The 16,551-nt window shown below is 43.9% G+C and overlaps 4 protein-coding genes across 4 annotated transcripts; all 4 read right to left on the minus strand.

Moving 5' to 3' along the window:
* Positions 1 to 390: 390 nt before the first annotated feature.
* Positions 391 to 4,032, minus strand: LOC309482391 (zona pellucida sperm-binding protein 4-like; the record flags this gene model as incomplete). The annotated part of the gene is made up of 9 exons (XM_082147739.1): positions 391 to 467; positions 546 to 618; positions 704 to 851; positions 921 to 1,113; positions 1,190 to 1,347; positions 1,419 to 1,516; positions 1,590 to 1,777; positions 1,857 to 1,961; positions 4,011 to 4,032. The coding sequence occupies 9 exons, from the start codon at positions 4,030 to 4,032 to the stop codon at positions 391 to 393; spliced, it is 1,062 nt and encodes a 353-aa protein (XP_082003865.1).
* Positions 4,033 to 4,468: 436 nt separating this feature from the next.
* Positions 4,469 to 8,332, minus strand: LOC309482392 (zona pellucida sperm-binding protein 4-like; the record flags this gene model as incomplete). Its single annotated transcript, XM_082147740.1, has 9 exons — positions 4,469 to 4,545; positions 4,624 to 4,696; positions 4,782 to 4,929; positions 4,999 to 5,191; positions 5,268 to 5,425; positions 5,497 to 5,594; positions 5,668 to 5,855; positions 5,935 to 6,039; positions 8,311 to 8,332. The coding sequence occupies 9 exons, from the start codon at positions 8,330 to 8,332 to the stop codon at positions 4,469 to 4,471; spliced, it is 1,062 nt and encodes a 353-aa protein (XP_082003866.1).
* Positions 8,333 to 8,768: 436 nt separating this feature from the next.
* On the minus strand, positions 8,769 to 12,398 carry LOC309482393 (zona pellucida sperm-binding protein 4-like; the record flags this gene model as incomplete). Its single annotated transcript, XM_082147741.1, has 9 exons — positions 8,769 to 8,845; positions 8,924 to 8,996; positions 9,082 to 9,229; positions 9,299 to 9,491; positions 9,568 to 9,725; positions 9,797 to 9,894; positions 9,968 to 10,155; positions 10,235 to 10,339; positions 12,377 to 12,398. 9 exons carry the CDS (start codon positions 12,396 to 12,398, stop codon positions 8,769 to 8,771), a joined length of 1,062 nt encoding a protein of 353 aa, XP_082003867.1.
* Positions 12,399 to 12,832: 434 nt separating this feature from the next.
* On the minus strand, positions 12,833 to 16,510 carry LOC309482394 (zona pellucida sperm-binding protein 4-like; the record flags this gene model as incomplete). The annotated part of the gene is made up of 9 exons (XM_082147742.1): positions 12,833 to 12,909; positions 12,988 to 13,060; positions 13,146 to 13,293; positions 13,363 to 13,555; positions 13,632 to 13,789; positions 13,861 to 13,958; positions 14,032 to 14,219; positions 14,299 to 14,403; positions 16,489 to 16,510. 9 exons carry the CDS (start codon positions 16,508 to 16,510, stop codon positions 12,833 to 12,835), a joined length of 1,062 nt encoding a protein of 353 aa, XP_082003868.1.
* Between the last annotated feature and the right edge of the window lie 41 nt (positions 16,511 to 16,551).

Here is a 16,551-nt window from a genome sequence, read left to right on the forward strand (position 1 = left end):
CACACACATACACAACATTGGACTGGAACACACATACATTTTTGTATATATATTGATTTTCGGTGCTTTCTATTTAATACACTTTGGGTTGTCATTTGATCTTGCTTGTTTACATTGTGAGCAATTCTATCCAACGCTTTCATAGAGGGTCTAGAAGGTATATTTTGTGGTGTATCCTGCCTTGTATAGGCAGAACGTTACAAAGTTAGATGGCTTAGGCAGAAACTTGGCTTGTTTAGTTCAAGTCAAGAATCTCAATGCACAAAAGAAAAAGGTTTAGTAGTGCAGAAGTCAAACTGAGAACAGTCATGAAACATCCAACTCCAGACAGAAATGAATACCAAAGAGAAACAATGTTGAGTTTCATGAAGTTTATTAAAACACTAAAATTCACTTGACCAGGTTAACTTGTCCACTAGACACCACAGTTTGCCCACTAGAGATGGTCTTGACGGGCGTGTCTCTTCCTGTAAAAAGTGGTAGAAGCATGAGGGGCATTTAAATAAATTCTCAGTTCCTGAAGTCAACTTACAGCAAGCACTCACTTTTCCTAGTGCAACTTTGCTCACAGGAGCCAGAGGAGGGATGGCACACCGCTGTACTACAGTGGATGAAGATCTAACAGAGGGGGAAAGGGTTAAGCCATAGAATTCACTGTAAAAAGCACTAATATTAAGGGTTGAGGTAAGGCTGCAGAGCATACGGTTTCCTGCAGAGGAGCCAGTGATGCTGGATCTACAAATGTGAACATCTTCACAACAAAGCGCTTGTAGTGGGTCGGGAACTGAAGACCAGATGATCCAGCCACTGGAACCAATGTGGTCTGGTAACGATCATCCTGGTAAGGGCATCTGAAAGGCAAAGAGGCAGTCAGAAATGCCTTACAGCACACTAGATGGATAAAGACTGGCCTTACTCACCCATCAACCAGAAGATCCCATTGGGGTAGACTGAGTGGACTGGGGGTTGATGTCGCCCAGCAACGTCCCAGCATCAGGACAATGTTGGGGTCGGTCCTCTCCAAAATGTGCACCTCAACATACACAGGCTCCCGCAGGACTTTTGTAACTGGATAATCAGCATCACTGTAGTAGGATGTGTACGCCTCGTCCCCTGAGGAAGAATGCAGTGTTTAACTAGAAACTGGAGTTTTAGAAAGGCTTTAGGCATACTTGGGACAAACGCTTACCTTCTGCACAGCCTTTGGTGACACATTGACCATTTGCCAGTCTAAGCTCCACCCTGAGGGGTCCAGGAGCAGCTACTGGTGGAGGTGGAGGAACGGTGTTGACCTCCACAACCAGAGCTTCCACAGAGGTACCAGAGTACCTACACTGGAAGAGAAGCCTGGACAACAAACAGTGAGCTTGTAGCATGTGTCAATGATTCACATTTATGATAAAGCATACATCACTTACTCAAAATGGCTGTCCCTTGTAATGGAACCAAGTGGTCCGATACCCACTTCATATGAGGAGGTCATTCTGTTTTCATACACCACATATCCACCGTCCTCCTGCAAATAGTAACATTGTTGGCATCCAATCCATTCTAAGCCATGCAGAACAAAACCACAAGCAGCTACTCGCCATCATGCTTGTGCCACATGCAGTGACAGGGAACTGGTATATAGCAAAGAAAGGTGTGGATCCCACAGGACTGCAAGCTGGATCACTTCCACCCAGGAGACGGACTGAATCCAGGCTCAATCGAGGCAGCGTTACATCTCTAGCCACCACTACCACAAACTGACCATCTCTTATACACTGGACAGTCACTGGAACGAGTTACAAGAGCAGGTTATTGCTGAGGATCAGTTTAACATGAATGCCTCTACATTGACTCTACACTCTTACCTGCCTTCCCATAGTAACACTGCATTCCATTAAAGCAGCAGTTGATAGCAGCACACTCAGCACCACTGATACCAGGTGGTCCACATTGAATCTGCTCATAATCAGCTACAGTACATTTGTCAAGGGGCTCTGCCTGTGCCACTGGCTGCTTAGGCTGAAAGTGCTGAGGAAACTGTTGACTAGCTTGCTGTTGAACTGACTGAGGAAACTGTTGACTAGCTTGCTGTTGAACTGAATGAGGAAACTGTTGACTAGCTTGCTGTTGAACTAACTGAGGAAACTGTTGACCTGACTGAGGAAACTGTTGACTAGCTTGCTGTTGAACAGACTGAGGAAACTGTTGACTAGCTTGCTGTTGAACTGACTGAGGAAACTGTTGACCTGACTGAGGAAACTGTTGACTAGCTTGCTGTTGAACTGGCTTTTGAACCTGCTGAGGAAACCATTGACTAGCTTGCTGTTGAACCTGCTGAGGAAACTGTTGACTAGCTTGCTGTTGAAATGGCTTTTGAACCTGCTGAAGAAACTGTTGACTAGCTTGCTGTTGAACTGGCTTTTGAACCTGCTGAAGAAACTGTTGACTAGCTTGCTGTTGAACTGGCTTTTGAACCTGCTGAGGAAACCGTTGACTAGCTTGCTGTTTAAATGGCTTTTGAACCTGCTGAGGAAACCGTTGACTAGCTTTCTGTTGAGCTGGCTTTTGGAACCGCTGGTTAGTTTGCTGGAACATCAGAGCTTGAGGATTCTGGGGCAGATCACTCCACTTCGGAACAGCATGGCTGAAAGCACAGAACCAAACACAAAGTGCCAGAGACTGAACAGCACACCAACTTCCTGCCATTGTTCAACAGCTAGTCACACTGCTGAGGTGCTGCCCTTTGGTGCTTTTACAGACTTTGGCTAATTAATGATAATCCCACCCTCTTCATTAAGTCATGATTCTCCAGACTTGCACGAGTGGGAGTTTATGCAACTAGGTGATTCTATTGTTTCTTAAGTCAATTTTTCCCTTTTGAACATACATAAAACCACATTGAGCTGAATTCAGAATAGTATGCTAGTACTATTTCTGCCATTCTGAATTCAGCCTTTTTTATATTAGATGTGTTAGCTATTCTGGATTGTTTTTTTCTTCTTTGAAACACATCATAGTTTTCCCATGGCAACAGGCCTGTATATTTGAAGAAAGTTTAAATCACACCTGCTAGCGCACTTCTTAAAATGTTCACGTACTAGGTCAGTAGGCGGTAGAGTACACCGTTTTGCGGCTGTTCGAACACATTCAGCCACATGAGCATCTACTCTATGAAAGCAATCTGGTCGAATGTGTTGGACTACCTCTGGAAGTGGCCAAAAATAGACAAGCTCAAAAAAATAAAAAGCCCCTTTTTTACACCAGTCCACTTGTGATCCGATTTACAAAAATGCTTCTTAGTACCAGGTGTAAACAAGGCCTTGGACAGCTACCTAGTTGGGATACAACAGTTAAGGGATTAATGCTTAAATGAAAGCAGTCTACATTACTGGGACTAGCCTGAAATTTAAAAATAAATGAATAAACAAAATTCAGTATCAACCAATCCTTTATCCCAAGATATGATTCTATACTTGCGTGACTGTAAAAAAGCCAACGAGTGACCTCAGAGGGGTTTGGGCATCAGTATATGCAGTTATGCTAGTCCAGCCATAAAGTTGAATGTAAAGCCTCAAACAGACAGAAGCTAAAACCTTAATTTGATACGTGAAACATGAACAGGGGCCCAAGTTAACGACTAGAACTTGGCAAATAGTAAAGTTGTAGCGTGGCCACATAAAGGGGATATTTAGAAGACGGCTTATTAAACTAATTAAAGAGTTATACATGTCAGATGTTCTTATATTAAAGAATCCCTGGGTTTTTGTTGCCCCTGTCGAGTGTTGGTCTTACTGTTTTTTTCTGAGCGAGAGTCTTGATCGTTACACCTGGGAATTCCCGTGACGTCATACTTCAGCTGATCAACTTCACTTCCGTTAAAGGGAGCCGGCTTACCGGCATTCGGGAGCAACTTTACTCTATTGCTCTTTTGGATTAGCGATCGATCGCACTACACGGCTTGGCTGTCATTGACTGACTGTTTGACTCTTTGTGGAGATATACTTGCTGGATTATTTCACCTTGGAGATCGCTGTTCCTCATCGTGTGCACGGACTTAAAACGGCTTACCGGTAAGGCCGATTCCACGCACACACATACACAACATTGGACTGGAACACACATACATTTTTGTATATATATTGATTTTCGGTGCTTTCTATTTAATACACTTTGGGTTGTCATTTGATCTTGCTTGTTTACATTGTGAGCAATTCTATCCAACGCTTTCATAGAGGGTCTAGAAGGTATATTTTGTGGTGTATCCTGCCTTGTATAGGCAGAACGTTACAAAGTTAGATGGCTTAGGCAGAAACTTGGCTTGTTTAGTTCAAGTCAAGAATCTCAATGCACAAAAGAAAAAGGTTTAGTAGTGCAGAAGTCAAACTGAGAACAGTCATGAAACATCCAACTCCAGACAGAAATGAATACCAAAGAGAAACAATGTTGAGTTTCATGAAGTTTATTAAAACACTAAAATTCACTTGACCAGGTTAACTTGTCCACTAGACACCACAGTTTGCCCACTAGAGATGGTCTTGACGGGCGTGTCTCTTCCTGTAAAAAGTGGTAGAAGCATGAGGGGCATTTAAATAAATTCTCAGTTCCTGAAGTCAACTTACAGCAAGCACTCACTTTTCCTAGTGCAACTTTGCTCACAGGAGCCAGAGGAGGGATGGCACACCGCTGTACTACAGTGGATGAAGATCTAACAGAGGGGGAAAGGGTTAAGCCATAGAATTCACTGTAAAAAGCACTAATATTAAGGGTTGAGGTAAGGCTGCAGAGCATACGGTTTCCTGCAGAGGAGCCAGTGATGCTGGATCTACAAATGTGAACATCTTCACAACAAAGCGCTTGTAGTGGGTCGGGAACTGAAGACCAGATGATCCAGCCACTGGAACCAATGTGGTCTGGTAACGATCATCCTGGTAAGGGCATCTGAAAGGCAAAGAGGCAGTCAGAAATGCCTTACAGCACACTAGATGGATAAAGACTGGCCTTACTCACCCATCAACCAGAAGATCCCATTGGGGTAGACTGAGTGGACTGGGGGTTGATGTCGCCCAGCAACGTCCCAGCATCAGGACAATGTTGGGGTCGGTCCTCTCCAAAATGTGCACCTCAACATACACAGGCTCCCGCAGGACTTTTGTAACTGGATAATCAGCATCACTGTAGTAGGATGTGTACGCCTCGTCCCCTGAGGAAGAATGCAGTGTTTAACTAGAAACTGGAGTTTTAGAAAGGCTTTAGGCATACTTGGGACAAACGCTTACCTTCTGCACAGCCTTTGGTGACACATTGACCATTTGCCAGTCTAAGCTCCACCCTGAGGGGTCCAGGAGCAGCTACTGGTGGAGGTGGAGGAACGGTGTTGACCTCCACAACCAGAGCTTCCACAGAGGTACCAGAGTACCTACACTGGAAGAGAAGCCTGGACAACAAACAGTGAGCTTGTAGCATGTGTCAATGATTCACATTTATGATAAAGCATACATCACTTACTCAAAATGGCTGTCCCTTGTAATGGAACCAAGTGGTCCGATACCCACTTCATATGAGGAGGTCATTCTGTTTTCATACACCACATATCCACCGTCCTCCTGCAAATAGTAACATTGTTGGCATCCAATCCATTCTAAGCCATGCAGAACAAAACCACAAGCAGCTACTCGCCATCATGCTTGTGCCACATGCAGTGACAGGGAACTGGTATATAGCAAAGAAAGGTGTGGATCCCACAGGACTGCAAGCTGGATCACTTCCACCCAGGAGACGGACTGAATCCAGGCTCAATCGAGGCAGCGTTACATCTCTAGCCACCACTACCACAAACTGACCATCTCTTATACACTGGACAGTCACTGGAACGAGTTACAAGAGCAGGTTATTGCTGAGGATCAGTTTAACATGAATGCCTCTACATTGACTCTACACTCTTACCTGCCTTCCCATAGTAACACTGCATTCCATTAAAGCAGCAGTTGATAGCAGCACACTCAGCACCACTGATACCAGGTGGTCCACATTGAATCTGCTCATAATCAGCTACAGTACATTTGTCAAGGGGCTCTGCCTGTGCCACTGGCTGCTTAGGCTGAAAGTGCTGAGGAAACTGTTGACTAGCTTGCTGTTGAACTGACTGAGGAAACTGTTGACTAGCTTGCTGTTGAACTGAATGAGGAAACTGTTGACTAGCTTGCTGTTGAACTAACTGAGGAAACTGTTGACCTGACTGAGGAAACTGTTGACTAGCTTGCTGTTGAACAGACTGAGGAAACTGTTGACTAGCTTGCTGTTGAACTGACTGAGGAAACTGTTGACCTGACTGAGGAAACTGTTGACTAGCTTGCTGTTGAACAGACTGAGGAAACTGTTGACTAGCTTGCTGTTGAACTGACTGAGGAAACTGTTGACCTGACTGAGGAAACTGTTGACTAGCTTGCTGTTGAACAGACTGAGGAAACTGTTGACTAGCTTGCTGTTGAACTGACTGAGGAAACTGTTGACCTGACTGAGGAAACTGTTGACTAGCTTGCTGTTGAATTGGCTTTTGAACCTGCTGAGGAAACCATTGACTAGCTTGCTGTTGAACCTGCTGAGGAAACTGTTGACTAGCTTGCTGTTGAAATGGCTTTTGAACCTGCTGAAGAAACTGTTGACTAGCTTGCTGTTGAACCTGCTGAGGAAACTGTTGACTAGCTTGCTGTTGAACTGGCTTTTGAACCTGCTGAAGAAACTGTTGACTAGCTTGCTGTTGAACTGGCTTTTGAACCTGCTGAGGAAACCGTTGACTAGCTTGCTGTTTAAATGGCTTTTGAACCTGCTGAGGAAACCGTTGACTAGCTTTCTGTTGAGCTGGCTTTTGGAACCGCTGGTTAGTTTGCTGGAACATCAGAGCTTGAGGATTCTGGGGCAGATCACTCCACTTCGGAACAGCATGGCTGAAAGCACAGAACCAAACACAAAGTGCCAGAGACTGAACAGCACACCAACTTCCTGCCATTGTTCAACAGCTAGTCACACTGCTGAGGTGCTGCCCTTTGGTGCTTTTACAGACTTTGGCTAATTAATGATAATCCCACCCTCTTCATTAAGTCATGATTCTCCAGACTTGCACGAGTGGGAGTTTATGCAACTAGGTGATTCTATTGTTTCTTAAGTCAATTTTTCCCTTTTGAACATACATAAAACCACATTGAGCTGAATTCAGAATAGTATGCTAGTACTATTTCTGCCATTCTGAATTCAGCCTTTTTTATATTAGATGTGTTAGCTATTCTGGATTGTTTTTTTCTTCTTTGAAACACATCATAGTTTTCCCATGGCAACAGGCCTGTATATTTGAAGAAAGTTTAAATCACACCTGCTAGCGCACTTCTTAAAATGTTCACGTACTAGGTCAGTAGGCGGTAGAGTACACCGTTTTGCGGCTGTTCGAACACATTCAGCCACATGAGCATCTACTCTATGAAAGCAATCTGGTCGAATGTGTTGGACTACCTCTGGAAGTGGCCAAAAATAGACAAGCTCAAAAAAATAAAAAGCCCCTTTTTTACACCAGTCCACTTGTGATCCGATTTACAAAAATGCTTCTTAGTACCAGGTGTAAACAAGGCCTTGGACAGCTACCTAGTTGGGATACAACAGTTAAGGGATTAATGCTTAAATGAAAGCAGTCTACATTACTGGGACTAGCCTGAAATTTAAAAATAAATGAATAAACAAAATTCAGTATCAACCAATCCTTTATCCCAAGATATGATTCTATACTTGCGTGACTGTAAAAAAGCCAACGAGTGACCTCAGAGGGGTTTGGGCATCAGTATATGCAGTTATGCTAGTCCAGCCATAAAGTTGAATGTAAAGCCTCAAACAGACAGAAGCTAAAACCTTAATTTGATACGTGAAACATGAACAGGGGCCCAAGTTAACGACTAGAACTTGGCAAATAGTAAAGTTGTAGCGTGGCCACATAAAGGGGATATTTAGAAGACGGCTTATTAAACTAATTAAAGAGTTATACATGTCAGATGTTCTTATATTAAAGAATCCCTGGGTTTTTGTTGCCCCTGTCGAGTGTTGGTCTTACTGTTTTTTTCTGAGCGAGAGTCTTGATCGTTACACCTGGGAATTCCCGTGACGTCATACTTCAGCTGATCAACTTCACTTCCGTTAAAGGGAGCCGGCTTACCGGCATTCGGGAGCAACTTTACTCTATTGCTCTTTTGGATTAGCGATCGATCGCACTACACGGCTTGGCTGTCATTGACTGACTGTTTGACTCTTTGTGGAGATATACTTGCTGGATTATTTCACCTTGGAGATCGCTGTTCCTCATCGTGTGCACGGACTTAAAACGGCTTACCGGTAAGGCCGATTCCACGCACACACATACACAACATTGGACTGGAACACACATACATTTTTGTATATATATTGATTTTCGGTGCTTTCTATTTAATACACTTTGGGTTGTCATTTGATCTTGCTTGTTTACATTGTGAGCAATTCTATCCAACGCTTTCATAGAGGGTCTAGAAGGTATATTTTGTGGTGTATCCTGCCTTGTATAGGCAGAACGTTACAAAGTTAGATGGCTTAGGCAGAAACTTGGCTTGTTTAGTTCAAGTCAAGAATCTCAATGCACAAAAGAAAAAGGTTTAGTAGTGCAGAAGTCAAACTGAGAACAGTCATGAAACATCCAACTCCAGACAGAAATGAATACCAAAGAGAAACAATGTTGAGTTTCATGAAGTTTATTAAAACACTAAAATTCACTTGACCAGGTTAACTTGTCCACTAGACACCACAGTTTGCCCACTAGAGATGGTCTTGACGGGCGTGTCTCTTCCTGTAAAAAGTGGTAGAAGCATGAGGGGCATTTAAATAAATTCTCAGTTCCTGAAGTCAACTTACAGCAAGCACTCACTTTTCCTAGTGCAACTTTGCTCACAGGAGCCAGAGGAGGGATGGCACACCGCTGTACTACAGTGGATGAAGATCTAACAGAGGGGGAAAGGGTTAAGCCATAGAATTCACTGTAAAAAGCACTAATATTAAGGGTTGAGGTAAGGCTGCAGAGCATACGGTTTCCTGCAGAGGAGCCAGTGATGCTGGATCTACAAATGTGAACATCTTCACAACAAAGCGCTTGTAGTGGGTCGGGAACTGAAGACCAGATGATCCAGCCACTGGAACCAATGTGGTCTGGTAACGATCATCCTGGTAAGGGCATCTGAAAGGCAAAGAGGCAGTCAGAAATGCCTTACAGCACACTAGATGGATAAAGACTGGCCTTACTCACCCATCAACCAGAAGATCCCATTGGGGTAGACTGAGTGGACTGGGGGTTGATGTCGCCCAGCAACGTCCCAGCATCAGGACAATGTTGGGGTCGGTCCTCTCCAAAATGTGCACCTCAACATACACAGGCTCCCGCAGGACTTTTGTAACTGGATAATCAGCATCACTGTAGTAGGATGTGTACGCCTCGTCCCCTGAGGAAGAATGCAGTGTTTAACTAGAAACTGGAGTTTTAGAAAGGCTTTAGGCATACTTGGGACAAACGCTTACCTTCTGCACAGCCTTTGGTGACACATTGACCATTTGCCAGTCTAAGCTCCACCCTGAGGGGTCCAGGAGCAGCTACTGGTGGAGGTGGAGGAACGGTGTTGACCTCCACAACCAGAGCTTCCACAGAGGTACCAGAGTACCTACACTGGAAGAGAAGCCTGGACAACAAACAGTGAGCTTGTAGCATGTGTCAATGATTCACATTTATGATAAAGCATACATCACTTACTCAAAATGGCTGTCCCTTGTAATGGAACCAAGTGGTCCGATACCCACTTCATATGAGGAGGTCATTCTGTTTTCATACACCACATATCCACCGTCCTCCTGCAAATAGTAACATTGTTGGCATCCAATCCATTCTAAGCCATGCAGAACAAAACCACAAGCAGCTACTCGCCATCATGCTTGTGCCACATGCAGTGACAGGGAACTGGTATATAGCAAAGAAAGGTGTGGATCCCACAGGACTGCAAGCTGGATCACTTCCACCCAGGAGACGGACTGAATCCAGGCTCAATCGAGGCAGCGTTACATCTCTAGCCACCACTACCACAAACTGACCATCTCTTATACACTGGACAGTCACTGGAACGAGTTACAAGAGCAGGTTATTGCTGAGGATCAGTTTAACATGAATGCCTCTACATTGACTCTACACTCTTACCTGCCTTCCCATAGTAACACTGCATTCCATTAAAGCAGCAGTTGATAGCAGCACACTCAGCACCACTGATACCAGGTGGTCCACATTGAATCTGCTCATAATCAGCTACAGTACATTTGTCAAGGGGCTCTGCCTGTGCCACTGGCTGCTTAGGCTGAAAGTGCTGAGGAAACTGTTGACTAGCTTGCTGTTGAACTGACTGAGGAAACTGTTGACTAGCTTGCTGTTGAACTGAATGAGGAAACTGTTGACTAGCTTGCTGTTGAACTAACTGAGGAAACTGTTGACCTGACTGAGGAAACTGTTGACTAGCTTGCTGTTGAACAGACTGAGGAAACTGTTGACTAGCTTGCTGTTGAACTGACTGAGGAAACTGTTGACCTGACTGAGGAAACTGTTGACTAGCTTGCTGTTGAACAGACTGAGGAAACTGTTGACTAGCTTGCTGTTGAACTGGCTTTTGAACCTGCTGAGGAAACCATTGACTAGCTTGCTGTTGAACCTGCTGAGGAAACTGTTGACTAGCTTGCTGTTGAAATGGCTTTTGAACCTGCTGAAGAAACTGTTGACTAGCTTGCTGTTGAACTGGCTTTTGAACCTGCTGAGGAAACCGTTGACTAGCTTGCTGTTTAAATGGCTTTTGAACCTGCTGAGGAAACCGTTGACTAGCTTTCTGTTGAGCTGGCTTTTGGAACCGCTGGTTAGTTTGCTGGAACATCAGAGCTTGAGGATTCTGGGGCAGATCACTCCACTTCGGAACAGCATGGCTGAAAGCACAGAACCAAACACAAAGTGCCAGAGACTGAACAGCACACCAACTTCCTGCCATTGTTCAACAGCTAGTCACACTGCTGAGGTGCTGCCCTTTGGTGCTTTTACAGACTTTGGCTAATTAATGATAATCCCACCCTCTTCATTAAGTCATGATTCTCCAGACTTGCACGAGTGGGAGTTTATGCAACTAGGTGATTCTATTGTTTCTTAAGTCAATTTTTCCCTTTTGAACATACATAAAACCACATTGAGCTGAATTCAGAATAGTATGCTAGTACTATTTCTGCCATTCTGAATTCAGCCTTTTTTATATTAGATGTGTTAGCTATTCTGGATTGTTTTTTTCTTCTTTGAAACACATCATAGTTTTCCCATGGCAACAGGCCTGTATATTTGAAGAAAGTTTAAATCACACCTGCTAGCGCACTTCTTAAAATGTTCACGTACTAGGTCAGTAGGCGGTAGAGTACACCGTTTTGCGGCTGTTCGAACACATTCAGCCACATGAGCATCTACTCTATGAAAGCAATCTGGTCGAATGTGTTGGACTACCTCTGGAAGTGGCCAAAAATAGACAAGCTCAAAAAAATAAAAAGCCCCTTTTTTACACCAGTCCACTTGTGATCCGATTTACAAAAATGCTTCTTAGTACCAGGTGTAAACAAGGCCTTGGACAGCTACCTAGTTGGGATACAACAGTTAAGGGATTAATGCTTAAATGAAAGCAGTCTACATTACTGGGACTAGCCTGAAATTTAAAAATAAATGAATAAACAAAATTCAGTATCAACCAATCCTTTATCCCAAGATATGATTCTATACTTGCGTGACTGTAAAAAAGCCAACGAGTGACCTCAGAGGGGTTTGGGCATCAGTATATGCAGTTATGCTAGTCCAGCCATAAAGTTGAATGTAAAGCCTCAAACAGACAGAAGCTAAAACCTTAATTTGATACGTGAAACATGAACAGGGGCCCAAGTTAACGACTAGAACTTGGCAAATAGTAAAGTTGTAGCGTGGCCACATAAAGGGGATATTTAGAAGACGGCTTATTAAACTAATTAAAGAGTTATACATGTCAGATGTTCTTATATTAAAGAATCCCTGGGTTTTTGTTGCCCCTGTCGAGTGTTGGTCTTACTGTTTTTTTCTGAGCGAGAGTCTTGATCGTTACACCTGGGAATTCCCGTGACGTCATACTTCAGCTGATCAACTTCACTTCCGTTAAAGGGAGCCGGCTTACCGGCATTCGGGAGCAACTTTACTCTATTGCTCTTTTGGATTCGCGATCGATCGCACTACACGGCTTGGCTGTCATTGACTGACTGTTTGACTCTTTGTGGAGATATACTTGCTGGATTATTTCACCTTGGAGATCGCTGTTCCTCATCGTGTGCACGGACTTAAAACGGCTTACCGGTAAGGCCGATTCAACGCACACACATACACAACATTGGACTGGAACACACACACATTTTTGTATATATTGATTTTCGGTGCTTTCTATTTAATACACTTTGGGTTGTCATTTGATCTTGCTTGTTTACATTGTGAGCAATTCTATCCAACGCTTTCATAGAGGGTCTAGAAGGTATATTTTGTGGTGTATCCTGCCTTGTATAGGCAGAACGTTACAAAGTTAGATGGCTTAGGCAGAAACTTGGCTTGTTTAGTTCAAGTCAAGAATCTCAATGCACAAAAGAAAAAGGTTTAGTAGTGCAGAAGTCAAACTGAGAACAGTCATGAAACATCCAACTCCAGACAGAAATGAATACCAAAGAGAAACAATGTTGAGTTTCATGAAGTTTATTAAAACACTAAAATTCACTTGACCAGGTTAACTTGTCCACTAGACACCACAGTTTGCCCACTAGAGATGGTCTTGACGGGCGTGTCTCTTCCTGTAAAAAGTGGTAGAAGCATGAGGGGCATTTAAATAAATTCTCAGTTCCTGAAGTCAACTTACAGCAAGCACTCACTTTTCCTAGTGCAACTTTGCTCACAGGAGCCAGAGGAGGGATGGCACACCGCTGTACTACAGTGGATGAAGATCTAACAGAGGGGGAAAGGGTTAAGCCATAGAATTCACTGTAAAAAGCACTAATATTAAGGGTTGAGGTAAGGCTGCAGAGCATACGGTTTCCTGCAGAGGAGCCAGTGATGCTGGATCTACAAATGTGAACATCTTCACAACAAAGCGCTTGTAGTGGGTCGGGAACTGAAGACCAGATGATCCAGCCACTGGAACCAATGTGGTCTGGTAACGATCATCCTGGTAAGGGCATCTGAAAGGCAAAGAGGCAGTCAGAAATGCCTTACAGCACACTAGATGGATAAAGACTGGCCTTACTCACCCATCAACCAGAAGATCCCATTGGGGTAGACTGAGTGGACTGGGGGTTGATGTCGCCCAGCAACGTCCCAGCATCAGGACAATGTTGGGGTCGGTCCTCTCCAAAATGTGCACCTCAACATACACAGGCTCCCGCAGGACTTTTGTAACTGGATAATCAGCATCACTGTAGTAGGATGTGTACGCCTCGTCCCCTAAGGAAGAATGCAGTGTTTAACTAGAAACTGGAGTTTTAGAAAGGCTTTAGGCATACTTGGGACAAACGCTTACCTTCTGCACAGCCTTTGGTGACACATTGACCATTTGCCAGTCTAAGCTCCACCCTGAGGGGTCCAGGAGCAGCTACTGGTGGAGGTGGAGGAACGGTGTTGACCTCCACAACCAGAGCTTCCACAGAGGTACCAGAGTACCTACACTGGAAGAGAAGCCTGGACAACAAACAGTGAGCTTGTAGCATGTGTCAATGATTCACATTTATGATAAAGCATACATCACTTACTCAAAATGGCTGTCCCTTGTAATGGAACCAAGTGGTCCGATACCCACTTCATATGAGGAGGTCATTCTGTTTTCATACACCACATATCCACCGTCCTCCTGCAAATAGTAACATTGTTGGCATCCAATCCATTCTAAGCCATGCAGAACAAAACCACAAGCAGCTACTCGCCATCATGCTTGTGCCACATGCAGTGACAGGGAACTGGTATATAGCAAAGAAAGGTGTGGATCCCACAGGACTGCAAGCTGGATCACTTCCACCCAGGAGACGGACTGAATCCAGGCTCAATCGAGGCAGCGTTACATCTCTAGCCACCACTACCACAAACTGACCATCTCTTATACACTGGACAGTCACTGGAACGAGTTACAAGAGCAGGTTATTGCGGAGGATCAGTTTAACATGAATGCCTCTACATTGACTCTACACTCTTACCTGCCTTCCCATAGTAACACTGCATTCCATTAAAGCAGCAGTTGATAGCAGCACACTCAGCACCACTGATACCAGGTGGTCCACATTGAATCTGCTCATAATCAGCTACAGTACATTTGTCAAGGGGCTCTGCCTGTGCCACTGGCTGCTTAGGCTGAAAGTGCTGAGGAAACTGTTGACTAGCTTGCTGTTGAACTGACTGAGGAAACTGTTGACTAGCTTGCTGTTGAACTGAATGAGGAAACTGTTGACTAGCTTGCTGTTGAACTAACTGAGGAAACTGTTGACCTGACTGAGGAAACTGTTGACTAGCTTGCTGTTGAACAGACTGAGGAAACTGTTGACTAGCTTGCTGTTGAACTGACTGAGGAAACTGTTGACCTGACTGAGGAAACTGTTGACTAGCTTGCTGTTGAACTGGCTTTTGAACCTGCTGAGGAAACCATTGACTAGCTTGCTGTTGAACCTGCTGAGGAAACTGTTGACTAGCTTGCTGTTGAAATGGCTTTTGAACCTGCTGAAGAAACTGTTGACTAGCTTGCTGTTGAACCTGCTGAGGAAACTGTTGACTAGCTTGCTGTTGAACTGGCTTTTGAACCTGCTGAAGAAACTGTTGACTAGCTTGCTGTTGAACTGGCTTTTGAACCTGCTGAGGAAACCGTTGACTAGCTTGCTGTTTAAATGGCTTTTGAACCTGCTGAGGAAACCGTTGACTAGCTTTCTGTTGAGCTGGCTTTTGGAACCGCTGGTTAGTTTGCTGGAACATCAGAGCTTGAGGATTCTGGGGCAGATCACTCCACTTCGGAACAGCATGGCTGAAAGCACAGAACCAAACACAAAGTGCCAGAGACTGAACAGCACACCAACTTCCTGCCATTGTTCAACAGCTAGTCACACTGCTGAGGTGCTGCCCTTTGGTGCTTTTACAGACTTTGGCTAATTAATGATAATCCCACCCTCTTCATTAAGTCATGATTCTCCAGACTTGCACGAGTGGGAGTTTATGCAACTAGGTGATTCTATTGTTTCTTAAGTCAATTTTTCCCTTTTGAACATACATAAAACCACATTGAGCTGAATTCAGAATAGTATGCTAGTACTATTTCTGCCATTCTGAATTCAGCCTTTTTTATATTAGATGTGTTAGCTATTCTGGATTGTTTTTTTCTTCTTTGAAACACATCATAGTTTTCCCATGGCAACAGGCCTGTATATTTGAAGAAAGTTTAAATCACACCTGCTAGCGCACTTCTTAAAATGTTCACGTACTAGGTCAGTAGGCGGTAGAGTACACCGTTTTGCGGCTGTTCGAACACATTCAGCCACATGAGCATCTACTCTATGAAAGCAATCTGGTCGAATGTGTTGGACTACCTCTGGAAGTGGCCAAAAATAGACAAGCTCAAAAAAATAAAAAGCCCCTTTTTTACACCAGTCCACTTGTGATCCGATTTACAAAAATGCTTCTTAGTACCAGGTGTAAACAAGGCCTTGGACAGCTACCTAGTTGGGATACAACAGTTAAGGGATTAATGCTTAAATGAAAGCAGTCTACATTACTGGGACTAGCCTGAAATTTAAAAATAAATGAATAAACAAAATTCAGTATCAACCAATCCTTTATCCCAAGATATGATTCTATACTTGCGTGACTGTAAAAAAGCCAACGAGTGACCTCAGAGGGGTTTGGGCATCAGTATATGCAGTTATGCTAGTCCAGCCATAAAGTTGAATGTAAAGCCTCAAACAGACAGAAGCTAAAACCTTAATTTGATACGTGAAACATGAACAGGGGCCCAAGTTAACGACTAGAACTTGGCAAATAGTAAAGTTGTAGCGTGGCCACATAAAGGGGATATTTAGAAGACGGCTTATTAAACTAATTAAAGAGTTATACATGTCAGATGTTCTTATATTAAAGAATCCCTGGGTTTTTGTTGCCCCTGTCGAGTGTTGGTCTTACTGTTTTTTTCTGAGCGAGAGTCTTGATCGTTACACCTGGGAATTCCCGTGACGTCATACTTCAGCTGATCAACTTCACTTCCGTTAAAGGGAGCCGGCTTACCGGCATTCGGGAGCAACTTTACTCTATTGCTCTTTTGGATTAGCGATCGATCGCACTACACGGCTTGGCTGTCATTGACTGACTGTTTGACTCTTTGTGGAGATATACTTGCTGGATTATTTCACCTTGGAGATCGCTGTTCCTCATCGTGTGCACGGACTTAAAACGGCTTACCGGTAAGGCCGATT

The sequence above is a fragment of the Leuciscus leuciscus genome (genome assembly GCF_965113295.1).
Source record: "Leuciscus leuciscus genome assembly, chromosome: 19".
Lineage (NCBI taxonomy): Eukaryota > Metazoa > Chordata > Actinopteri > Cypriniformes > Leuciscidae > Leuciscus > Leuciscus leuciscus.